At 43.2% G+C, this 27,238-nt stretch overlaps 1 protein-coding gene across 2 annotated transcripts in view; it reads left to right on the top strand.

The window, feature by feature from the left end:
- syde2 (synapse defective 1, Rho GTPase, homolog 2 (C. elegans)) overlaps window positions 1-24,204 on the top strand; it is a 61,401-nt gene extending 37,197 nt beyond the window's left edge. For both annotated transcript variants that reach the window (XM_061738669.1, XM_061738668.1), the window contains exons 5-8: window positions 928-1,054; window positions 13,417-13,598; window positions 14,800-15,031; window positions 21,099-24,204. In XM_061738669.1, coding sequence (XP_061594653.1) covers window positions 928-1,054; window positions 13,417-13,598; window positions 14,800-15,031; window positions 21,099-21,781 — 1,224 coding nt within the window. In that variant the 3' untranslated portion in view covers window positions 21,782-24,204. The remainder of the gene's footprint in view (window positions 1-927; window positions 1,055-13,416; window positions 13,599-14,799; window positions 15,032-21,098) is intronic.
- The last annotated feature ends 3,034 nt before the right edge of the window (window positions 24,205-27,238 follow it).

The following is a 27,238-nucleotide window of genomic DNA, read 5'->3' as shown; positions in this document are numbered from 1 at the left end:
TTCCCAAGCATTTCCACTTTCTAGTAACAGAACTCACAGCTGACTGGAATATTCAGCAGGAATGACATTTCCCAAACAGTCTTATAGCAGAAGTATTGCTGTTGTAATGCAGTACTGTAAATCAGTGTCTCCCAACTTGGGGTCCGCGCCCCCCCTGGGGGGGCGCTCTCTGGGGGGGCGCGAAACTTTGTCTGCTTTGAGGATATGCAGTTGTAAAAATTATATTTGCACATGTTAAATAAATAAAAAAATCACAATAACACACCTAATGGAATACAGTAATCCAAGTCTGTATAAACCCACTTAGATTTATCTATTACTTAGTTATTTATCAGGATAAAAACTTAAAATCGTATTATTATATCATTATTCAACATTTAATTATACTACTACTCCGACAGGTTTTTAAAGGAAAAATATAAAAAAATGTTGCTCTCATATTAAAAGAGACATTTTTCAGAAATATTTCTATGTCCTTGCAATTATTTTTTGTGCGTATTTTATACATTGGTGACACAAAATGAAGGTGAGAAAAACAAAGTACAGGGTAAACCAAAGAGAAATGTATCAAAAAAACATAATTAATGTTAATTTTTTCAATTAAAGGTTTGTAAGGAATCACTTTACTCTTTTCGTGCCAGTGTACGGGTCGGGGGGCCCGGCTGGTCTTAGACACAAGTAGGGGGGGCTCCATGGAAAAAAGGTTGGGAACCACTGCTGTAAATTATGTAGTGTATGTTTATTCTTTTTAACTCTGTTGTAAAAGTCCAGCAGTTTCACGGGAGGTCTTTCTAAAAAGTATTATTCTTTTCCAACGCCTTCTGAGACGACGTTGGAGAAGCTGATCGATGGGGTTGTAAAAGAGTCCAACTTGCTGCCAGGTTGTTTAAACGGCCTCCGTGTGTGTCTCTTCATGTGTGACTCCAGGTGGTGGGTCTGTACCGTCTCTGCGGTTCTGCGGCGGTAAAGAAGGAGCTGCGCGAGGCGTTTGAGAGGGACAGCTACGCCGTGGAGCTGTGTGAAAACACGTATCCTGACATCAACGTCATCACAGGTAACGTGATCTCCTGGATATAGAAAGCTCAGGATCTCCACACGAGCCCCTTATTTAGGTTACATGGTTTCTGCAGAAAGGGGTCCTTTTGTGTGCTTGGGGCAGGGCCGTTCAACATATCCCTTTGCAATTCATTATCTTAACTTTACCTGAAAACACCCTTAAACTTTTAATCATTTTGACCACAAGCCTTGCAAAGAGGTAATTAAATCAAGAAGGAGCACGATGAACTACAAGTGACTGACGAAAGCAAAGCTTGACAGCGCATCCACAGTCTGACACAACAAATTAGGCCTTGTCCTGCTGGACGCCGCGTTCGGTTATTGATCCAGTCCAGTCGTCAGTGTGAACTGATGCGACTGCAAACAGGTAAACTCTTGTGCACGCTGAGGAGAGCGCGTCCTGTTTGTAGTAAAGGCATTCCAGCAGTCAACATATAGATCAGTGCCTGAGGGGCAGGCCCACACACACACACACACACACACACACACACACACACACACACACACACACACACACACACACACACACACACACACACGAATCAGACCATGCTGTACATTCAGGTCATTCTTTCTCCCTCTGGTTTGTGGTTGAGACACGCTCTGCCCCGTCTCCTCCCAGGTCAAGTCAGAGGATTTCTGTTGTCAAACAAGCATCCTGTCAAGAAGCAAATTAAATGTATCAAGATAGTCTGAAATAAGTGAAGTGAAGCGTAGTGGGTTAAGCGGACACACCATATACCGAGGCTGTCGCCCTGGAGCAGGCAGCGCAGGTTCCATTCCCGGCCTGCGTGTCCTTTTACCCACATTTCCTGTCGAGTCACTTTCAAAATAAAGGCTACTGAAGCCACAAAAAGTATATACATTTGAAATTTAATTGTGTTTTCAGCGTCAAAACAAACAATATGTTTCATATTCAAGATTTGCTAGGTTTCACTTATAGAAAAATACATTTCAACATGCACATGACATCTTATTCAAGGTCACAAGCTGTTTATATATATCATAAACAGGCTGAGATGAGATGCTGCTCCAATCTATTAGTCAACAGCAGCTTCTTCATTTAATCAAGTGTCGAGCTTGTACGGCTCACATCAGCTGCAGCAGTCGTTAGGATGCCCCCCGTTCCCGATGCTCCCCGTTCCCAATGCTCCCCGTTCCCGATGCTCCCCGTTCCCGATGCTCCTCGTTCCCGATGCTCCCCGTTCCCGATGCTCCCCGTTCCCAATGCTCCCCGTTCCCGATGCTCCCCGTTCCCGATGCTCCCCGTTCCCCAATGCTCCCCGTTCCCAATGCTCCCCGTTCCCGATGCTCCTCGTTCCCGATGCTCCCCGTTCCCGATGCTCCCCGTTCCCGATGCTCCCCGTTCCCGATGCTCCCCGTTCCCGATGCTCCCCGTTCCCCAATGCTCCCCGTTCCCGATGCTCCCCGTTCCCAATGCTCCCCGTTCCCAATGCTCCCTGTTCCCGATGCTCCCCGTTCCCAAATGCTCCCCGTTCCCAATGCTCCCCGTTCCCGATGCTCCCCGTTCCCAATGCTCCCCGTTCCCAATGCTCCCCGTTCCCCAATGCTCCCCGTTCCCAATGCTCCCCGTTCCCAATGCTCCCCGTTCCCGATGCTCCCCGTTCCCAATGCTCCCCGTTCCCAATGCTCCCCGTTCCCCAATGCTCCCTGTTCCCGATGCTCCCCGTTCCTAATGCTCCCCGTTCCCAATGCTCCCCGTTCCCAATGCTCCCCGTTCCCCAATGCTCCCTGTTCCCGATGCTCCCCGTTCCTAATGCTCCCCGTTCCCGATGCTCCCCGTTCCCAATGCTCCCCGTTCCCAATGCTCCCTGTTCCCGATGCTCCCCGTTCCTAATGCTCCCCGTTCCTGATGCTCCCCGTTCCTGATGCTCCCCGTTCCTAATGCTCCCTGTTCCCAATGCTCCCTGTTCCCGATGCTCCCCGTTCTCAATGCATTGCTTGTTTGATACGTGCTTAAACTCAAATTCAATCAGTGCTGTTCTGCTTATTTCCAGATGTAAATAATTACCCATTTACCTTCACGCACCTCCAATGACTGAAGACTATTTCACACTATTCCCCCCCCCCCCCCCCCAGTGAATTGCAGTTTTCAGTACACTGATACTCATATAGGAAGTGTCCGATCTCTCCATACAAACATGCTAAATCCATGTTTATGCCTCTGCAAGGTTAAGCGTCTTCTGTTCTTTTCCACTTCTTCTGCGATGACCATGACAAACGCTTGCCCCCATATCCTTCCAAGAGGCGAGAGCCGTCTGGAGCGAGATGATGTATCGTATAAATGAATATACTTTCCGCTTTCTTCAATAAGTCCCTCATTCATCGGCTCCATCTCTCTCTCTGTCTCTGTTAAACATAGAAGAAGAAGCTGGATATACACTGAGGGGGATCCGAAGCTATCTAGCGGACCTATTGTGTTTCTCGTGGTTTGCATGGAGGCGACGCGTGGTTACATTTGCAGAGGGGTGCAGGTCGGCCCGCTCCGTCGGATTCAGGCGTACGCCATAGGTCTGACACAGAAGTATAAATCAGGCTTAAGGCTGCTGGGAGTTTCTGCTTCTTTAACATGAAAAGTAGAAAGAATGCGCCACAGCTGGGGCTCAAATCCTGATAAACGACTCAGAACAATCCATGTGATCTTTTAATGCTGCCCCAGAAGTGTGAACATGGTTTTACGGTCCTTTTAACTATATATCTCATACAGTTTAACAAAAAAAAAAAACAAGAAAAACAAATCCCTGTTCTCAAAAAGCGTGACAGATGAGAGAGCAGGTAAAGTGTAACATATGACGTGGGTCATGACTTTTTTTTTTTTTTATTTCCCTGCTACAAAAGGAGGAAGACCATGGAAACCCCTGGGCATTGTAGGGGCTGATGTTGGTTTTGGGGAGAGGCCCCGTATAGGCGTCGTCCCATCGCGCCTGCTTTGATGCACATGCATTTGCTTGGCAGCGCAAAGAACACAGTTAACAGTTGAGCGGGTTAGAAAAAAAGGGCCAGCACCAGCGAGGATTGTTGGTTTTTGCTCGCAGCCCAAATTTGCTCCGCCAAGCGAGTTGCTGGTGCAGATAGGCCCGGGTGGGTCTGAGCCGGGTCTGAGCCGGCCTGGGGCGGGCCCGGGTGGAACAGGAGGTTCCATGCATGTGAGATGCAGGCATGAGTTTGGTCTTAAAACTGGATTTTTGACTATTTCTTGATGGTTGGTTAAAGTCTAAAGGGAGTCTGGAGATATAATTTAGTGTACAATTGACAGAGGTGTCAAGTAACGAAGTACAAATATTTGTTACCTTACTTAAGTAGAAATTTTGGTTATCTATACTTCACTGGAGTAATTATTATTCAGACGACTTTTTACTTTTACTCCTTACATTTTCACGCAATTATCTGTAGTTTTTACTCCTTACATTTTAAAAACAGCCTTGTTACTCTATTTCATTTCGGCCTTTAAAAAAAAACTATCCAGTTAAATTGCTCCATCCGGATAGAGTGAATTTGGTTGTGCTTGTGGCTCAGATGTTCTTGTCCAGTTTTGTTCTTACATCCGTTCCCTCAGATTCCTGCAACTAAACTTGGATGTACATTCCAATAAAGGTTAGGATAAATGATAACATGCCTCTGAAGTTTGACTTTTTGCACCATTACAATACTTATAGACAACTACTCATCATATCTCCTGCTCTCTGAAACACATGTTAATACACAATAATACACATATATGGTTCTTTAATATATTTGCATTATACTAAGATGCATTCATTTTCAATGGCTTTTGTCCTTAATGGCTTTTTTCTCCCTTACATTACTTTTACTTTTATACTTTAAGTAGTTTTGAAACCAGTACTTTCATACTTTTACTTGAGTAAAAAACTTGAGTTGATACTTCAACTTCTACAGGAGTATTTTTAAACTCTAGTATCTATACTTCTACCTGAGTAATGAATGTGAATACTTTTGACACCTCTGAAAATTGAGACAGTGAGCTAAAAGACAGTTTTCCAAGGGATAAAAGGGCAATCGGACAGAAAAAAAGATCTTGTGGTCGCCCTACAAACGGTTTGCTATTCAAAAAAAACAACCTGCATTTTATTCTGACTGAAATCCCAAGTGCGTCGAAAGTGTTGGCTTGGACTAGCCGCTAATAAGTGAGCAGCCAGCGGATGAGCTAAGAGGGATGGCGTGTCACACGGCTAATTTAAAAGCGGAGGCAGTGAAAGGGATTATCCGAGGGGGTCAGAGTTCAACCCAAAGCTTGCAAAACATGCTCGGTGCGGCGAGCTACATTGTTTCTAAACGCAGCCTTTTGTTTGATACCACAGTTTTCTCCCTGCGACTATTTTAAAATAAAAGACAACACTGTCATCCACAAGTGGTCAGCGGTTGCTCATTCTGACGCTTTTTTTTTGGGGTTTATTTCAAAAAAATAAATACATTTTGACCTTATTCATTCTGCAGACGAGTGACTTTCTCGTGAGAGGGAGTTTGGTGCTTTCAGGCATCGGGGCGTCGGTGGATCATCAGGAATATACCAGGGAGGAACGGCCAAAGTGACTCAAATTTACTTTGATATTCATTATAATTGAAATACTCAACGTCTTATTGAGATTATTGTTTGCTTTGAATATTAATTGACCATTTTGTCGTATTTCGATACTTGGATTCTTTTAAGCTTGAGCTTCATTACTGATGCTGATCAAATCTAAGGTGAAATTTGAAGCTTCAGAGGAAAGTTTAGTGTCGTGAACTTGACACTTTAACCCGTAGGTGGGGATGAAGACTTAATGGAGTCACTGATGAGAAACCAGCTCAGTTATTTGAGATGATGCTGATTTCAGATGATGAGACCAGTGCGTCCAGAAGCCTGCTGGTCGAGAGCTCTGCGCAGTTATTGATCTGAGTTTTGCCTGACTCGTCTTTTCCGCAGCCTACTTCCCTACTTTGCCCCCCCCCTGCATACACACACACCTCCCCACCCTCGGCAGTACTCCAGTGAAGACATGGAAAGTCATTAACAAGTGCCCCCTTTGTTGCCGAACAAACACAGATGGTATTTGGCTCACGCATGGGGGATTAGCTGAACCCTGGGCCGGCCAGCGAAGCAGGCAACAGCCTCGCAGAGAGCCGCAGGCCTCCGTGGGCGGTGGTTTTTGTTTCTTACTGGAGGTCAGGAGCTGAAAAGTGCTTGCGGATATTTCTGCGAGGAATCAACACGTAGCACGAGAAGCGCTTTATTTAGAGCCGGGGGGTGGGGGGGCTGCTTGCTCGTTCTGGGCTGCGGAAATGTTGAAGCAGCCACTGTGTGTAGCGTTACGTGCCCACTGCACACGGCATCTCCTCCGCAGCCCCCTCCTTCAGTGTTGTTGGGGGCGCGCCGGACGGAGAACAAACCCCTGTTTGTTCTCCAGACGAAGCACCGACTGCAGCACTGACAAGAGGAGTGACCCTTCTGCTTTGTTTGAACAAGAGGTCAAAGGTAGAGCCGTGCCCCAGTGCATTGTGTGTCTTGTAGTGTTTGGTGGCACATTTGGATTCAGAATAAGGCAAAAAAAGAAAAGAAGATCGTTCCTCTCGCAGCTGTAGCTTTAATTTTGAAGAAGCATTTTAAGGGATCGTTTTTCTATATTTTCGAGATTGTAAATTCGAGACTGCTCCCTCATTTCTAGGCAAATGTGCAGCAGAGAAATTGACTGTATTTATAGTGCAGACATGCGCCAAACAGTTTAAATGTTAGATAAAAGACACGCAGTGGGCGTTGGTCGCCAGCTTGGCTGTGAAAGCAGCCGAAAGCACCTGCAGGGGAGGCACACCTGTTTACCCCAGAGCTGCTGACCTGTGTGTGTGTGTGTGTGTGTGTGTGTGTGTGTGTGTGTGTGTGTGTGTGTGTGTGTGTGTGTGTGTGTGTGTGTGTGTGTGTGGATACACCACCATCAGGGGCACAAAAGTACTCAAAAGTAAACACTGACTCACAGCGGCCTAATGATTTACCTAAATAGCTTCAACCAAACTGCCATACATGTGCACACGCACGTAGACCAACTTGCACTGGCCTTTTCTTTTTTTAAATGTAAATAGTACAGCAGAAAGAGTCCAAATATGGAAAAAATAAATGTGAGTTTAAGCAGCACTAACGTGAAACAGTCCTGGTGTCAGCAGGTCAGAGGGTCCACCACCCGAAGAGGAAAAAAACAAGTCCAGTTGCAGTTTTTTTGATTGCATTTTATCAAGAAAAGCAAGAATATCAGTTGGCAGAGATAAGACTGGAAACATGGGGGCCACTCTTGCTTCCCGTCTTTCTTCCTGCGATGAAACAAGCTGATTACTATTATCTGAAGGAAGTCGCCGTAAACACGGACAGTGGGAAACCGGAGGATTTTCGCACAATCTGGTTTGCACATCAGCGCGTCTTGGGAGACGTGGAGGGACACCGAATGCCTCTTGTGTTTATGCTCTGTTAACGAGAGCTGCTCATCCGTGCCGGAGCTGACTAAGACAGATGATAACAGGGGCATTCATGTGTGCGGATCAGAACTCAAAACAAAAAAAGGGAGAAAATTAGCTTAGCAGCTTCCCCACCTTACGCCAATTTAACTGTGCGGATACATTTTAGTAGCGTTTTTAGTGCTTGTTTGCCTTGAGACTTGCAGGATATGTTAGACGTCTTTTTGCCGGCGTGCCCGGGATGGGTGGGGGGGTTGATGTGATACGTGCTTGTTCGGGTATGAGCAGTTTTTCCACTGACTGCACCAGGAATGCACAATATTTTATGCGTTGGTCTGTTCGTGTCAGGAAGTGCAGAATCTCGAGCTCAGGGAAGAAGCATACGAGCTTTAGTGTGAAAAATATAATGTTTGAATTAAAAATATGAACCATTTTTGTTCAGTTCATGATTTGCCCAACAAATAATTCATAGTTCAGGATGGATCCGGACAGGGCAGCACAGTGGCTCGGTGGTTAGCACTGTTGCCTCACAGCAAGAAGGTTCCTAGTTCAACTCCCAGGCCCGGCGGAGGGCTTTCTGTGTGGAGTTTGCATGTTCTTCCCGTGCCTGCGTGGGTTTCCTCCTGGTACTCCGGCTTCCTCCCACAGTCCAAAAACATGCATAGTAGGTTAATTGGTGATTCTAAATTGCCCGTAGGTGTGAGTGTTATGTATGGTTGTTTGTCTGTACTGTATATGTGGCCCTGCGATGGACTGGCGACCTGTCCAGGGTGAACCCCTGCCTCTCGCTTGTAATAAGCTGGGATAGGCTCCAGCAGACCCCCGTGACCCTGCAAAGGATAAAGCTGGTATAGAAAATGGATGGGTGGATCCAGACATTGATTTTGTACTTATTCCACCACCAGGAGCTGGTTCAGGTAGACGTCTCCAGCAGTGTTTTATACTCGCCTTGACTGATCTGCATGGCGTACTCCAGCTGTGCTCATCTCTTACAGCTCTTCTGTCTCTTACCTACCGAGTCATGCTGCCGCTCGCAGCTTCCACCGGTGGGCCCGATTAGTTATGTTCATCACCTCCCTATAGGTTTTCTGAAAGGGGGCTAATGGGTGAAAACGAGCTGAAAAAACTCACTAGCTTGGTTGGCTTAGCTTACTCCAGATCTGATCAAAATTGGTTCATTTTGATCAGATCTGTCCAAACAGCCTAATTTCTGATGTTTCCACTGAAATAACATCCGAAACAAGATCATCACCCCGCTCACTGGTCCAGAGTGTGCTGCTAGCAAATCTCCACCAGTCCTCATTTTAAATCTTTCAGTACTCGCATTTGATGTCATTATTCAGTCAACTCGAGGGGGATCCTGAAATGACCCAGAGCGAAGGTCGCTTGACCGCTGTTCCAAGCTGTTCCAAGCTGTTCCAAGCTGTTCCAAGCTGTTCCAGGCTGTTCCAAGCTGTCCCAGGCTGTTCCAGGTTGTTCCAAGCTGTTCCAAGCTGTTCCAAGCTGTTCCAGGCTGTTCCAAGCTGTTCCAAGCTGTTCCAGGCTGTTCCAGGCTGTTCCAGGCTTTTCCAAGCTGTTCCAAGCTGTTACAGGCTGTTCCAAGCTATTCCAAGCTGTTCCAAGCTGTTCCAAGCTGTCCCAAGCTGTTCCAAGCTGTTCCAAGCTGTTCCAAGCTGTTCCAAGCTGTTCCAGGCTGTTCCAAGCTGTTCCAAGCTGTTCCAGGCTGTTCCAAGCTGTTCCAAGCTGTTCCAAGCTGTTCCAGGCTGTTCCAAGCTGTTCCAGGCTGTTCCAAGCTGTTCCAAGCTGTTCCAAGCTGTTCCAAGCCGTCCCAGGCTGTTCCAAGCTGTTCCAAGCTATTCCAAGCTGTTCCAAGCTGTTCCAAGCTGTTCCAAGCTGTTCCAGGCTGTTCCAAGCTGTTCCAAGCTGTTCCAAGCTGTTCCAGGCTGTTCCAAGCTGTTCCAAGCTGTTCCAAGCTGTCCCAGGCTGTTCCAAGCTGTTCCAAGCTATTCCAAGCTGTTCCAAGCTGTCCCAGGCTGTTCCAAGCTGTTCCAAGCTGTTCCAAGCTGTTCCAAGCTGTTCCAGGCTGTTCCAAGCTGCTCCAGGCTGTTCCAAGCTGTTCCGCTGCTAAGCTTCACCTCCAAAGTCAAGTCATTAAGAAGACATGTAAAATGTTAAAGACAAGAGTTGACAACCTCAACTGTTATGAGCAGCTTTATCGAGCTGCTTTGCTGCTCACTTAATTATAAAGGAGGAAAAATGGGCAAACATTGAGATAACAGTTGTTTTAAAGGAGTTAAGTTGTACTATATGAGTCCAACTGTGTAGAGACTGATCTTCGTGTGGGAAATGGCTTTCAGCACCTGAGCGGAAGGTGTATTGTGAACACATTGATTTGATCTGTAGATACAATGCTTACTATGACACGTTAAATCATTCTTTGTACGGGTGTGTTTTTGCTCGTGTGTATTGCCACTGTGGAGATGCAATTGTTACCTGAGACTTCTCAGTGTAACTCTGAGCTTCTTTGACTTACTAATCCAATATTCAAAGACCTTTATTCTTGCTGAGCTGTTACATAAAGAAATATAAGCGTGTCATCACTTAAAACTCTGGTGTTGTTCACTAATATTTAAACATGTATTCTCGATACTGTCAGATGATGGGCCCACAATGGAGTCAGAACTAGAGTGAAAAGCATGAAGCCTCGGGGCTCCTTGAGAAACCAGAGCAGGAGACTTAGTCGGGATTAAAAAGTTAGCATGTTAAGGTGTGCCTAAGGAGATGTCGGGGGATTTAGCGTGAATGGCGTTGTAGACGGCTGTAAATAGAAGGCAAAAAAGAAAAACACCAGAGGTTGAAAGGGAAACCAGCAGTGAGGGAGCGACAAAGTCGGAGCTCCTATTTACAGCAACGTAATCACAATCAGTTCTGTCAAAGGATTGTGTCGCCACTTTGGGATTTTCTCTGAACAGGCCGCCGTTGACACGACGACATGTCGTTTTTATGTAACGGTATTTCGGAAAGAGTTTGGACTTTGTTGCAGGGAAATGATATCAAATGCAATGACTTGCAAATAATTTGAGAACAGGTACTGCTGATAAATAGTTTTTCTATTTTGATTTAGATATAGGAAATGTTTTTGGCTTCGTCTTGCTGAAATATGCAAATCCTTCCTTAGGTAGGATTACCTGAAACCTGATAATGTGCAGGTAATTATGGCACCAGTTTACTCGCGTACCATCACGGTTGCTGCTTTAAAACTGACTTGTACAGTGAGGAGGTCCATGATGTCCAAATATAATTTTAATTTCTCTCACCAGAGGACAGTTTTAGGCTACTACTACTACTACTATTGTCATTTAGCAGACACTTTTATCCAAAGTGACTTACATCTGAGAGAACAAATACACCATTTTGCCCGGGGAGCAATTAGGGTTAAGGGCCCTGCTCAGGGGCCCAAGGTGGTTCACCTTAGTTGCCATTTCGGGACTGGGTCCCGACCCAAGACCACCTCTGTAGCCACTAGACTACCAGGCTTCTTTGTTCCATTTAAATCAAAGAAAATATAAAATAAACATGATTCAGAAGCACTGAAGTTCTGACCTCTGTTCCTGAGCCCATGCCGTGACTTCCACCACAGAATCACATATTCACATTTATTTGTGTACAAAAATTACTTTACAACTCTCTAAATTTTACAATTTTCTCCAAATTCTGAGATATTTTAGAAACATTTAAGAAATTAAGGTTTTTGAGAAACATTTACATAGTTGATATTTGCTCTTTCCGTCTGTCACTGAGACCTAAACCTTTCTTCACCCAAGGTTGAAGCAGCCTCTGATGTTCTCCTTTACATCCAGTTACGTTACTGATCTGCTGCCAGTTAGCCCCATTAGATAAAAGCTAGTTTCAAAAAGATGTTTATTTTCTTTTAATGTTTGGTACCATTGTCAGCTTTAATTAGCTTAATTTAAAAAGGTAGGGTAAGGGATTTTTACAGATGATGTCATGTCTGTTAAGACTGCGTGGAGAACTGACGCTGTGCTCACACACGGCTCACAATGCTCCACGGTGAGCCGTGCTCTTTGAAAATTTCCCGACCCCATCTACGATTTCACTGCCTAGCACTTTCTGTGTAGCCACAACTTGACTGGCCGACGCGTGCGTTGAAGTCTTGAAAGCTGAACATTTCCCAGCTGAAGGAAGCAATGCTCCCGCCGCAATGGACGTACCCAACGCTCAGCAATGATCCGTGTCACTTTGTTCCAAGTGTAATTTATTTTAACTTAAGAACCAAAACATCTGCTGAGCAGGATTAACAAAAACACACAAGAGCTAAAACACGACCAAAACTACACAAAGCTGACGTGGCACATTGAGGAAGTAAACAGTACGAACTAGCAGGGAGCAAGTTTGAGACAAGACAAGATATACAGAGAAGGCTTGACGAGATACAGGCGCAAACAATCAGGGCAGATTGGAACAAGAGAAGTCAATACTTAACTTAAACACAAAGACACAGGTTTTCAAAATAAAAGAACAAGAAACCAAAACCGCGACACGTGTGCCCTCAGTTCTTGTCAGCGATTGGCTGGAGCTTTGTTTTACACAGGAAGAAGTATACTAGTATTCTGGAAATGTTAAATACTTACAGCAGGAATAAAATCAATTGGGACAAAAGAAAGTTAAAATTAAAAGCAATAAATAATAGAATCCCAAAGAAAGCAGATTTACACAAAAATAGATAAGTAATGCAGTTTGCAAGCAGTGTTTTCAGTTTAGCTTGAAATGTTTGTTGTTGTCCAAATATGCAGGTGTAGAAGACAATTCACTGCTGTTTGAAACACAGCTCGAACATGTATCTTTAGTGGTAAAATGTTTGTGCAGCGCTTGGCTGAATGTGGAATGTGTGGAGAAAGTGTTTGCCAAATTAACCATGAAGCCAACATTACAGGGTATAATGCATGAGAACAGGTCATGTTTGCAGTTCTCATACAGATAAACAATCACATAATCTGCACGAGATCCCGGTTTGTAGCGATCCAACAGGAGCAGAAAGCAACAAGCTGCTGCACAAAATCCTGTAAACACACGTTGTGCCCTTACGATTTTAATAGCAGCCTTTCCGGGATCCACTTTGTTTTCTCTCTCTCTCAATATTCTTACTGTAAGTCAGCCGAGGTGGGCCGAAAACAACTTAGACGCATTTGAATTTTATTTCTGTCAGCGTCTCGACTTCCATGGAGTTTGGGTTGTCTCTTGTTACTCTTGGTAAACATGAGGTGTGTGTTACTCTGGAGCGCCACCACTGTTGCTAATTACACAGCCCCCAGCCCTCTGAAAACCGATCCAGCCCTCTGCAGAGGGAAAAGAGAGCAGACACTCGGCACAAAGAGCTGTCACACTGAGAGGAACCTTCTTTTTTTTTTTATTCCCCTTTTTTGCCTTTGATGAAAAGACATGCCAGTGATATTCCTGAGGCTTAGTGGAGACAGACGGCTTGGGTTTCATGTTTTTTCCGTGGCTCTTGTCTGAACTCTGTGAGGCCGAGGCCACAGGTGCGAGCGCGCCGTCGCAGACACCACCAGCCAAGCGCGCTCGGCTTCCCCTAGTCGCGCCGGATGCTTGCCGGCGTCTTTGGCAGACGCTGCGAGGTCACCCTGGGAAACAGCGAGACCTCCGTTCACGGCCAAAAGAGCGCAGCAGGCTCTGCGGTTTAAGCAAAACGGCAAACAAAAGCTTCTCATTCCTCGGTGGCAGCACCTCATAAAGATATCTCGTTAGTGATTTGTGGGGAATAACAAACAATAAAAGCAAATGACTTGTAAATGTCCTGACAAACATCCTATTGTAAGGGGGCTTCCCTTTTCACGCCCTGCTGTCTTGGCTCTCCACTCGCAGGGGTGCTGAAGGACTACCTGCGCGAGCTGCCCTACCCTCTGATCAACAAGCCGCTGTACGAGGCCGTGCTGGAGTCCATGGCCGGCCGGCCTCTGAAGATGGGAGCGGCGGGCTGCGAGAACGACCAGGCCGACACGGAGCACACCGTCGGCCTGCTGGACAACCTGCCGGACGTGGAGCGGGTGAGGAAACGAGCTGCACGGGTTCACCCTGGTTCGTCTTCGTGACAGGGTTAATCGTGACATAGATCAGTGTCTCCCAACCTGGGGTCGGGCCCCCCCTGGGGGGGGTGCCAGAGATCTCTGGGGGGGGCACGAAACTTTGCACATGTTAAATAAATAAAAAATCATAAAAACACACCTAATGGAATACAGTAATCCAAGTCTGTATAAACCCACTTAGAAATATTTTGGTCATTTTAAAATACTAAGTTATTTATCAGGATAAAAACGTATTATTATATCATTATTCAACATTTAATCATACTACTACTCCGACAGGTTGTTAAAGGAAAAATGTAAAAAAATTTTGCTCTCATATTAAAAGAGACATTTTTCAGAAATATTTTTATGTCCTTGCAATTATTTTTTGTGCGTATTTTATACATTGGTGACACAAAAGGAAGGTGAGAAAAACAAAGTACAGGGTAAACCAAAGAGAAATGTATGAAAAGAAACATAATTAATGTTCATTTTTTCAATTAATGGTTTGTAACGAATAACTTTACTCTTTTGCTGCTAGTACGTACGGGTCGGGGGGCCCGGCTGGTCTTAGACACGAGTAGGGGGGGCTCCCTGGAAAAAAGGTTGGGAACCGCTGTCATAGATGATGACGGTCAGGGGAATTACGTTAACGCTACAGATTACTACCGTTCAACTGCTTAGGTTTTCACTTTAGGTGATAATAATGGTGCCATACAGTCCGTAAAGCTCGCGTGTGTCATCCTCCCTGACGCAGTGTGAGATTAACTGTTTCAGCTTTACTACAAACTCACATGATGATGACAATAAACAGCACTACAGAGAAGTTTGCACATAAAATAAAACTACTTTAACATAACCAATGTGCCAAACGTGACGGGCTTTTATGCCCTCATGCACCTCTTAACAGGGAAAACTTTAAATCTTAATTGGAATAACATTTATAAAGGTCAAAATGAATAATTCTGCAAACATCACTGCTTAAGGAGCAGTAATGTTTGCAAAACTTACCATCCTTCTTCATTGCCTACACAGAATACAGCTTTTTTTCACCGCCACAGATTAGTTTATTGAAGTTGAGTCCTGCTGTGGTACAAGTGCAGCTACCAATCACAGTAATAACATGTCTTATTCACGCGCACGTGTGTGTGTGTGTGTGTGTGTGTGTGTGTATCTCCACCAGATGACTTTGCGGACGCTTCTTGACCATCTGAAGCTGGTGGCGTCGTATCAGGAGCTGAACAAGATGACGTGCCAGAACCTGGCGGTGTGTTTCGGCCCGGTGCTGCTGAGCCAGCGCCAGGAGGCGTCCTGCCACACCAACCGCGTCTTCATCGACTCCGAGGAGCTGGCCAGCGCGCTGCACTTCAAAAAGCATATAGAGGTCCTGCACTACCTGCTGCAGCTCTGGCCAGGTGAATCTTTACTCTTTTGTGTTTTGTGTTTTTCTTCACGACAGGTCAGTGCAGTTCTTGCATCTTGAAACAGTCTCTCATTTATAGTCGAGTCATGATCGTCTTCTTTAAATACTCGTCTTACAAATCTGTGCCAGCTCTGCGGTTCAGCTCTACAAAGGACTGCTAAGGGTCTGGCTGGCTTTGATCCCTGCGGTAAAAGACTGAAAAAAGTGGTGCTGATAGCCACTGGCCGCCATCTGCTCGCTGCTCGGAGATGAAACCCTCCACAAGTGCTTCATCGCGGCGGGCCGAGCCAATCAGAGCCGGCCCAGTAAGCCTCGGCGTAAACCAAACTTCGGAGGTGTGGTTTGCCTGGTCCGGAGATAAAACACTGAGCGAGGACAGATAATCAGAAGCAGCTCCGCTCCGTGCAGGTCATCTGTCTGTCTGCACAGCTGTGGCTCCCAGCTGCAGCTGTCTGCTCGGCGTGAGATATGAAAGCACTGAAAGATTACTCAGGCGGCAGTCGCGGGGCGACGATGCGAGCTGCGGGCGGTGTAAAATTTACATTGGTCACAGCAACTCATTTGATATGTTTTTATCACGCAGGATTAATTTTAACGAAACTCTAAAGCTGCTCGACGCCTGTGGCTGCAGTGTGGTCCCTTAAAGTCACAGATCCTGTTAAACTTTTAGTAAAAAATGATGGAAATTGGAAATATAGAAGCTCTTTAAAATCAAATGCAACTTTTCTATTTTGCCCATCCTGACCCCAAAAGAGGCAAATTTAATGGATTTGACTCTTTTTCATTATAATCATTAATGATATAAGACTAAAAATTCACAATATGACTATAGCCACGCACACATGCTAAGCTAAGCTTGGTGCTGCAACATACTGGGAATGAAAGGAGGTGGATTTCTCCCGCTGCAGTGACATGCTGATGGATCTTTTCCCATCTTTTCTGCATAAAATCATGCAGACTATCCCTGAATTTTTTTTTTTTTATAACTTTATTTATAAGATTTTTCAACATTTTTAAAGACAAACAACCCTACATATAGCCCACCCTCCCCAGTTCCCACTTACAAAGAAGATAATAGCAGTAAAACATAATATGTAAACAAGGAAGAAAAAAATAAAATAAAATAAAATTTAAAATTTAAAAATTTTAAAAATAGTAAAAAATTAAAAAAGTAAAATAAAGAACACAAGTAAAATAACATTAGTAATAATAACAACAATAATGATGCTAAAATAAATAAATAGATAAATAACACATGGACGGTTAAGGGTTACACATTAGTCCAAACATTTGTTAGTAGTATAATTGAGGGTTTCCACAAATCCGAGTAACACTGTAAACATGACCAAAATAATACTAAGATACATCATCGAAGGACAGCGTAAGGACGAATTCTAAGAAAGGGCACCAGGCCTTTATACATTTTTGGCGAGATTTGAATCTGTTGTATCTGAGCTTTTCCAAAGGTATAAAAGATATCACATCTTTATCCCTGAAAAATTTAGAAATAAAATCGTCAAAGCTCGTCTCTGTAACCTGGAGCCGTAACCAGGTCCTCATGTTTAAAAATTAAATTCATCTTTTGTCTCCCACACTCGAGCAATGCTCAGTAAACCCCCAAAGCAGAGCACTCGCTTTACATCAACCAGAGAAGGAACATAAAAAAAAGGAAACCTCAGTCAGCAAGTGAGCATTTTGATAACTGAAAATAGCCAAGTACAGCAGGAGTGGGATTTTATAAATGTAAGATGAACTTGATCCTGTTGTATAAGACGAGCCTGCGTTGCGAGGCAGGTGGGAAGACTCTCCTCCGCTAAGGTCACCTGTCCGGCTGCCTGTAACGTCATTGGCAGAGTTTTCATTCCAGCTCCAAGCCTTTTGTTTACACCCTCAGCGGCACATCCCTTCTGTCCTCGTCCCCGACGCGGCGCGTAGGACGCCCGGGCTGTAATTAAAGACATTCCAGGATTAACCTTACCCTTCAGCCCCTGGAGCTTCACCCTAACATTTCACAGTCCCTGTGGGATATTTTCAGCTGACACTTCACGCCTCTCATGCACACATACCAGACCCTCCGGAGCATCGTGGCTCAGGCCTCGGCTGCACGTGCCTCGGGGCGACAGCGAGGACGTACCGATGATGATGTTGCTGGAAAACAGTGGACACTGTGCACATGAAGTGTGGGGGTGTGTTGAGGAGGCTTAAGAGGTGATGTGTTCATCAGTGAGTGTGAGAGAGCCGGCGGTCCATCAGTCAGACAGAATGTTTAGTTCTTGTTGAGTAATGCACCGCTGTAAGCGTCCCGTGTCTACGTTTATTAAGGTGATTTGCCCTTTTTGAGCTGACAAAAGTGGGAGACAAAACCTGACATGAGATTTGAAAGCAGTTCAAAGGTCGCCGGGATCTTTGATGGGAGATCTGCGATGGCTCAGTGGGGCATCTGTGTACACGCCGCATGTGACCTGGGAGGGCCCCAGTTGTGCAGAAAAATGTCTGCAGGTGCAACCAGGCCCCCGGTCTCGCACTCAGCAGGCACGCCGATTTTTCCCAGTGGCCAGTCGCGGTACTGCAACAGAAAATCCCATAGGGCCCAAAAAGCTTTTTTCCCATAGACCGCAATAGTAAAAGAGAAGCCTTTAAAACTGTTCACAGGACACCTCCAGCTGTAATCACCGTGAATTACTAATCTTTGTATTCTATATTTTTAAGTCATGGACTTTATATCCGTCAAAAATGTTTTCTAATGGCCAGAAAAGTCAAAGAAAAGTCTCTTTCTGGGCGTGACGTCACGGCTGACGTCACAGCTGTGTCCGTGCACTCCATAGATGTATTATATTAATACATATTATATAATTATATTAATACATTAATAATATATGTAATACTATACTTGTAATAATATACATTAATTAATATATTATATTAATACATATTATATTAATACTCGCGTCATTGCCCCGGGGCATGATGAGGCCCCAGAGCATCATGGGAGGTGACTCAACTGCGCATGCTCTATGGGCCCCATATCGCGGAAGTAAACCCGGAAGTCAGGAACTTTTTACGGCTTATGCGCTAGGTGAGCAATTTACATTGAAATGAACGGCGGCCATTTTCCTGTCTCGCATCCAGTTATTTTAATAGATCCATGGGTGCAACGTATGTGCCAATCCAGACATGTTTTCTAGGCAAGGCCTTGCTTATTTCAGCAAGACATTGTCCACTATTCCAAATATTCTACCATGAAAAGAAGATGTTGGAAGCATTTGGCAGATTATCAAATGAAAATAAAACAAAGGAGGCCCTGAAATAATGATCAGATAAAATCCTGTCTCCAGCAGGAATGGGAAAAAAATCAAGCTTTGGGAAGAAGGGCAGCGCTTGGTCTCAGTTTTCAAACGCTCAAGCTCTAGTCCCGGCTGCTCACCTTCAATTTAAGATGAGTAAATAACTATCAAATCTATCAGTTTCTGCAAACGTGAAGCAAACTGCCATGCTCTTGCGGGAAAGAAAGAACACATATACTGTACAGGCGTCAGACAGGAGACACGCTGAGGATGCTCATCCCAAAGCTCCTGAACCACAAGGCTGACTTGACAGGAAACCAAACCTGTGAGTAAACCGGAAGGTAGAAAGAAATGGTGAGCAAAACTAAACAATATGCACAACATATGCAAGCTCTACAAATTAAAACAGGATGTACAGCTGGCTGAGGTGCACAAGAAAAACTTACACACAAACCTACAAAATAAAACAACCTTTATTTATTAAATACTCATAACAATATTTATATATATATATATATATATATATATATATATATATATATATATATATATATATATATATATATATATATATATATATATATATATATATATATATATATATATATATAATCAGTCATAATTATAAAAAGTAACCAACCTAAATGAAGGAAACAGAATTATGTTCATTTATTTTCCTGTTCTGTGTTCTGTGGGAGCTAATAAGTGCTCATCATCAGTGAGTCACGTCTGAAATTAAATAACTGAATGTCTCTCTCGAAGAAGAAGTGTAATTTCTGTTTGTTTCCAATGATAATTGCTTGAGTCTGCAGCCTAAGGAGTGTTGCAAGGCAGGAAACCGCTGCACATAAACGCGACACCAGCAACAGCCAAAGCAAAGACTGATCCGGAGCCAACGTGTTTTGTAACCCATCAACATTCCTGCATATAAATATTGTGTGTCTAAAGGCCATGAATCCAGGAAGACAAAATTAAATCAGGAATTATTTCTATTTTACTTCTCAAACATTATTCCTAGGCCTGACTTGTGTGTTTTTGCTCCTTTCCCGTCCAGTAAGGCGGAGCTACCGCTGCCAACAAGTGTAGGTACACAGAGGTAAAAGCAGACAGGTAACCGGACCCTGCTGGCTGTGTTGGAATGCTCCCCGCTCCTGTTCCTCGTGCCGTCAGCTGATTCTTCCCCTAACACCCAAACACTGTTACCTTTGGTGCAGTTTGACGTTCGGTGCAGTCAGCAGCCGATAACAAAGAGTCCAGAAGTGTGGCGACGAATGCCAGAGTGTGGTGGTTTGACTTCAGCATGCGTCTGCGTGGGCATGTTGCATCCTTCTGATGAACTTACTGTTCTCACCTTTCTTTTTTTTTAAATAGCAGCCAGTTTCCTAGAACAACGCTTACTGTTTTCAAGGCATGTTTGAGCATGTTTGCTCATGAATTAAAAAGAAAAAAAAAGCATATTTTCCCACTCAACTGAGTTCAAATCTGCAGATCTACTGATAAGACTTTTATGTCCACCGTTATCTCCCTTCGCAGCATTCACACTGGATGAACTGAGATATGTTAATGGCATTCACCACAGCATTGCTGTCGGTTGGAAAAATAATGCCCAAGTTGCATGTTACAATTCATAAACCTATGAAAAGTTTTACTTCTAATTATTTTCCACTAAGGATCATTTTTTTCTCTGAATAGAGACGCTTTTTTGTCTAATGCTGAAGTGTGAAACAGAATGTGAAATCGCTGTCATTGCAGTGGGTGAAAGACACGCTGCACCACACTTACCCGAACATGAAGATGCTAGTTGTGTCATAAACTCTGTGGGAGCTTTGTGCAATTATTAATATTTATTTATTTATTTATTTATTTATTTATTTATTTATTTATTTATTTCGATCATGTGCTCAATATGGTACACTCATTCATAGCATATCGTTTAATCATTTGGATCGAAAAGGAATAGGCTGAAGCTCTGAGCTTATAAATGCCTACCCTTTAACCTTCACATTATTATTATTTACACTTTCTACAACAAATGCTTTCTAGCATTTCCACCCAAAAAAGAAGCAAACACAAAACACAAAAAATATATATGTAACAACAAAGAACCAGTAAGAAAAGAAAAAAGGAAAAATAAATAATAAATAGTCCCGATTAAAACAAGGACAAAAAGATCAGTAAATATTACCTGCATAATTCCATAATTCTCAATCTTGTTGGTATTTACCAATCATGGTCTGTTTTAAACTGTATGATGTTTTTACTTTGTTTAAGATTATCTGGCAAGCTATTCCACAACTTAACCCCTGTAACTGAAATACACATACTTTTAAGTGTTGTTTTAAGTGTTGGTTGTTTGAGATTATGTTCCCCCCTTAACTCATATTGCCCATCTCTATCCTTAAACAGGATAGAGATGGGCAATATGAGTTAATATGATTTGTAAAGTTGTTTCATATGTTCATGATAATATAATACTATCAAGTTGAACATTATTACGTCATCCTCTGGCCCTGTGTCACAAGTCTAACTTCACATGGGGCTCATGTGTTGCATTGTGCTTTCTGAAACAAACCCACAGCTACACAAATCCTGGATCGCCGTGTCCTTCACGCTCTGAACTTAGCATACCCTATAATAGCTGTCACAAAGGATAAATGAGAAAATATGAGAGTCTTTTTTTTTTTTTGTAATAGATCACCTCAGGGTTTCACTGCAATCGTGTTCTTTGCATGTAAATGAAGTTTTCTTTATAGTCTCTTGTCTTTTTTTCCACAGTTGTGGACCCACATGACCAGTCCTCCTCGCAGCCCCCCGCGGCTCCGGCCCCGTCGGACCCGGCTCCTCCTCTGAGACGGAGAAGAGATCGCCCGCAGGTCCTGAACCTCATGGAAGCAGAGATGGCCGGCGTCCTGCGGCCCCGGCCGGGACGCCTGGACAGCCCCAGCAACCGCTACGCCGGGGACTGGAGCGGCTGCGGCGAGAGCTACTTCCCTTCCGAAATGCTGTTGCCCTGCAGCAAAGAGGAGGCGGACTACGACGACGTGCCCTGCGAGGACGCAGCCGAGCACGTCCTGGAGGGGCGGGAGAACGCGGCTGAGGAAGACGGAAAGGAGACCCTCGGGTGTCCCGCGCGTGATCCCGCCGAGCCGGAGCAACCTCAGAGAAAGGAGGAAAAAAGGGAAGAGGGGGAAAACGAAGGAGACAGCGATGGTTCCAATTGTAGGCAGGCGTTGGATGAGGAGGAGGACGAGGAGGTGGAGGAGGACACGGTGTGCAACCACATCCTCCCACCCCGGCTGCCTAAAGAGCACACCTACCAGGCGTACATGAAAATCCAAGACATCAGCCCCGTGCTGAGCAACAGGGTGAACTTGAGAGACCTGCAGGAGAGCATCGACACCCTGATAGGAAACCTGGAGCGAGAACTCAACAAGAACAAGCTCAACGTCGGATACTGACTCTCTCACACACACACACATACACATATCCCCTCATGCACTCGTCAAGATGGATGAGGTTTGGAGTCGACCTTCCTGACCAATCAAGGTGCTCCTGAATAAAGCCACAATGTTTCCATGGAGATGCTCTGATGTCACCATGGCAGCGTAGCGCGTGACGTAGAACGGTGCTGTTGTAAAAAACCGATGCGAGAAGAAATGAAACAGGGCACTTCTGGCGCTTGTACCTTAATCATTGACATTCCATTATGCTTTTTCCATTTTATTGTGTCGATTGTCTTACTACATGTTGTTGTTGATGGTGTCATTCGGTCCAGGTCGGTGTTACACGTTATTCTTGTTGCTTCTCTTCTTATTAGAAGAAACCATTGACCCCTCCGGGGTTTAAAAGGTGCCTTAATTGTGTGAAGGTGGTACGTCAAGAGGAAAATCCACCCGGAAATAAAACGTCACCCTCCTATGAGCTTGATACAAGATAACATTTATTAAGTTATTAAGAGCCACGTCTCCAATCATTTTATTGTTACTTGGTACTTATATGACTGAGGTACTCTGGGCAAAGTGGTGAAGCAGTTTAAAAATGTCGTGGTCAAACACATTGGTGCTCTCAGAACCTACAGGGGAAGTTACTGGCAGGTTTGGACCTGTAGTAAGTAAAGAACATAAAAAAAGATCTCAAATTCAATTCATTTTTTTAAATCTAGAAAAGAAAATGGTGTCCAGCAAAAATATACATATAAGTATTAATTAATGAATAAAAGAATAATAAAAAAAACCTTCTGGCAGCCGCTACCAGGGCTTGTCCAGCAGTACAGATGTGGACACGCTATGGACTGCATGTAAAAACTTGAGTTTAGTATCGATGCGAGACCTCATTTGGTTTCAGGATCTAGATCTAGATCAGGATCAGTTTTCTTTGGGCAGTATTTGGACTATTATTGGGCTGAAGCATTTTCACTGCCAACGAGGCCCTCTAACACTAACATAAAAGATTTTTTTTGACTCCGCTAACTTGAAAACATTTTGAATTCCAAAGCTGCTATATCCCCCCCCGACTGTGTCGATTACAAGAACCCAAGATCATAGGAGGAAGGCGTATTTCCCCTCTTTTGTTTATTTCTTTAATTGTGGATTTCCTCTTTAAGGCAGCAGTGAGATTTTCTATTAAGAGATAAAAAAATATTGTTCAACAATAATGCACTTATTTGGCAGGCAGTGGTTTTAGATTGTGATCATTGTCCATGTAATTAAGATGATTCTGGCAGTTAGGTCTGAACTAAGTGAGAAACAGCCGTATCAGAAACCTCCCGTTGAAGATGAACACGTTCTTTGCACGAGGTTTTGCAACGCGCACAGCTGTGTCACCGTAAACGGAGAGAAGAGGTGTCGCATGTGGCTTTGTTTTTTTGTTTTGGGCCAATTCACTTGTTCGTTTTCTTGTCCAGAGTCGGATGAGATTATTGATGCTGTGCTTCAAGCTCGCATCAGAGGGTTATCTTAGTTGGTTAGCTCATGTTACTTAGCTCAAAGATCAGAGTTGGTCACAAATGTTTAAAGTAAATGATCCTAATGAAAATATAAATTCCTGTATTTCCTGTTGTACCTCGTAAACGCTCTTCGTGCTTTGATGAGGTCATGTATGTGAGCTGTAATCGGACCTTTCATAAGCTGAGGCGAGTTAATGTGGGCGTGTGTTGGTCATTTACAGCAAGAAAACATAAGCTCGAGTTTGGAAACGCCAATGAACCGCCTTTTTCTGTTTCCCCCCCCAACCTTCATTAAAACTGTGAAACAGACAATGTGAAGCACATTTTTTCATCAGCTAAATTAGTGGAGGCCTCACCCGGTTGGTACAAATGAGCTAGCTGCCTAGAACGACAAAGGATGTTTTCAGCAATCCAGGGATTCAGATTGATCAGTATTTAACCGATGTGTATGTACATATAATTATATAAATGTATTTGGAGTATATTATTTTTACAGCTTATATTGCAAAGGTGTATTTAAGTACTTCTGATGACCTCGTAGTGTTGACTTGTAGCAATAGTCGCTTTTCTCCCTTTGAGCTACCTATACACATCTTAATGTGCTGGACTAAAGGTTCAACTTTAGCTGTAAAATATATGATAAAATTGTGCTCTTGCAGAAAAAAGTGATATTGTTATTTTTGTTATTATGTGTATATATTTGGCATTGTTTTGTGTCTCCAATGGACTTATGTTGTGTTTATGAATTCTGGTGTTTTTTTTTTAAGATACTGAACATTGCATGGTCAAAAGCTTTACTGACATAAACAAGGCCCTACTCATCTGCCTTTGTATTTCGTATTTATGTGTAAAATAATAAGACTATTTTGTAATGTGTGCTCATTTGTTCAACGCCCCCTTCCGATCCTTCAATAAACAGATGACTGTATTGTTCAAGCTTTTCCAACAGAGGCAAATAATGGTAATTTGGTTTATAAAGTGTCAATTATTAACACATGGTCAGATTGCTGTGAATCTGTCAGTTGAAACTGAGAGATTTATGCGGACAGCAGGGACAGGTCCAGACCAACAATGTGTTTGGCAGAGCTGTCCAACGATTAACCTTAACCAACTATTATGTCTTCTTATGTCTTCTTCAAGTGAAGGCATATTTTATCCGTGTGCCAGTCTGTAATCTGTAGCTTCCTGTTAGGAGCAGAAGTTCAGAAGAATTCTCACTCACTCTTTTACAGCACAACATAATTATTTTCCAACACTTTTTAATATTTTTTATCACTTAGGCTCCAGAGGAGGCATGTATAGCCCAGGACTGCTGCATGTTTTTGCGAGGTAGCTCCCATTAGCTACTCAAAGGAACACGGAGAACATGCAAACTCCACACAGAAAAGCCCTTTATCCAACCCCACCCAGGTCCTAGCTGTGAGGCGGCTGCACTACCAGCTGCGCCACCTTTTTGCATATGTTATGTATAAGTTGCTCCGAAAATACAAAAACACAATATATTTTTCTCTGCAGACCATAAGAAAGTAAGCTAAGAAATATAAGCCAGTTGCTACAATAATTTGACATGAAAATCTGCTCGTTACCTAAAGAAACCAGCTGTACTTCAGAGACAAAATGTAAATTGTGCTTGTAAAAACATAATGTAGTGATCATTTGCCAGCCCACTCTGGCTTTGGTCATCTCCTTTCAGATACTAACAGTAAACATAACATAAATCAATGTGAGAAAGCTCAAACTCAGCTTAAAAATGTCACAAAACGAGACCAAAACTGCAATTGAAAATAAAATATTATCACCTTTTATGTAAAAAAGACTTAAATTTTTACTCAATTTCTATAAAAACACCATCAAATGAATCAGCCATTACCATCAAGTGGTGAACATGAGGGAAACGATATTAGTTAAACTTACGTCTAAATGTAGTTACAATAGAAAAAGCAGGAGAAACAAGAGTCAACACAATACTTTTCATTCGAGTTCTCGGGTTTTGATCCGCACCCTGCCGTCCTACCTGGCTTTTGTGAGCAACCCTGCTGCTTCCTGATGAAACTGACTGCGCTTAGCAGATCCAGTGGAAGTGAGTTCCTGCAGGGTTCTGTCTCCAACCATCTGTCTGCATAGAGGAGGAAAAAAAGGTCCTTGTGGATGATGAATGATATATCAGCTGTACTTTTAAACCATTTTGGGTCCTTCCTTGTAGAGAGAATAAAAACTGGAACACAAATGCATGAACCCATTCGGTTGTTTTGAATTACAAGGTTACAAGAGTATCTCCCCCCTCTTTGTCTGAGTCCATTAGCAAACATGTGCAGAGTTTTTCTTCTTGATGTTTTAGGTAACGATAATTATTTCCATCTCGTCCGCTTTGTCCTTTGAGGGAAAAAGTTTCACATTGAAAGCAAAACCGAAACAGTGCTCTGTATTGATCTTGAGAAATGTATTGTCATAATAAAGTATATTGTTCTTGACTCACATGTGTTTGCTGGGTATTTTGACCTGGTTTCAACCTCAGATTCTAACTTGCATTTGCTCCTTTTTTCCCACTAGATTTATAGTCAAAGATATTAAAACCTCTTCACAGTCATTTTCAAACATCTTTACCAGTGGAGAACATTTATTAAGAACAAAAGGGAACACATTTAAGGCTATAATTTACTAAAAACACAAGAAAAAGGAGGATAATCTGCAGCGTTGAGAAACTCTACAACCCACAACCACAATACAAATTGTTGCAGATGTGGCTTGAGTTGTTGGCCTGCAAGTCAAAGAAGTAGACTATGTCACGAGAGCGTCAGTTTTAAGGGAAGCGGTGACATTTTTCCAACCCTGGTGCAGTTTGTTTCTCATGCCAAGTGACATGTTGACGCCTTAGACCACAGCAGAATAATTTAAAAGAACAAATGTGCTCGCTATATTCAGGATGCTCTTGGTTGGACGGGATACAAGGGTATTCGTCTCAAGATATGTGCCACTTTATCACCAAAACCCTCCATTTTCCAAATTTTTACTTTTGTATTAGTCTTCTGTGCAGCTTTGAAAAGTGAAGGAAGGAGGACAAAACAACATATAGGATTCTTACACTTTTTCCAAGGTTGTTTTAATAATAATAATGTAAAAATGTATTAAAAAAAATGGAATAGTAGAAAAAATATTAATTTTGAACTTACAGGAACAGTTGTGATGATGATATAGTGTATATAACCTTTTTAGCATAGAGGGGAGTTAACATGTCAGGAATGTGACAGAGCTGAACCACAAAGGGCTTAAAAACAAATCTGTAAGTGTTAAATTCAATCCCACACTTTACTGGTTGACATTGAGTCAGAGCTCGAGTGATCCAGTGACTTCCTTTTCTGAACCAAAGACACATCTTCTGGTATTTATGAGGCAGTGAGATCGTGTTTCTTTTTGCATTGTAAAATTCAGGTGTTAGCATATAGAAATTGTAGCAATTGTAAAAGATTTTACTGAGTTTCTGTAGTTTAGCTGATGGATGATGAAAGAATTACCCCCCCAAGGTGTTCCTATCTTTCATCTTACTATTTTCATGTATTCATTTACTGCTTTTAACTAACTAAGTGAAGTGTCACTACCTCGGCAAGTGGGATTTTGACTGTACAGCTGTCAAAGTAAAAGCCTGGTCCAAAAAACATGAAAATACTATAACATATTTTTCCTGATATGCTGTACAAGGTTGGAATTCATTCATAAAAACCTTAATCTGGTAATTGCTTTTAGACACATTTCTGTGATATCTTACTGACACGTGCTGTTGTCAAAGTGACTCAGGCGTGCGCCCAACCCATGCCAAATTTTCCTGAATGCAATATCTGTTTGACTGGAAAGCAAACGGGAAAAGATAACCTTAATTTCAGGAAACTTTATTTCGATCCAACCCACTGGTGTAGGAGCGCTGCAACCAGCCTCAGCAGAGTAGGGATAAATATGTTGGGGAATTGCCCTAGCT

The sequence above is a fragment of the Cololabis saira genome, chromosome 13, assembly GCF_033807715.1.
Source record: "Cololabis saira isolate AMF1-May2022 chromosome 13, fColSai1.1, whole genome shotgun sequence".
Lineage (NCBI taxonomy): Eukaryota > Metazoa > Chordata > Actinopteri > Beloniformes > Belonidae > Cololabis > Cololabis saira.
Note: the sequence above shows the minus strand (reverse complement) of the source record. Positions and strands in the feature narration are given on the sequence as shown.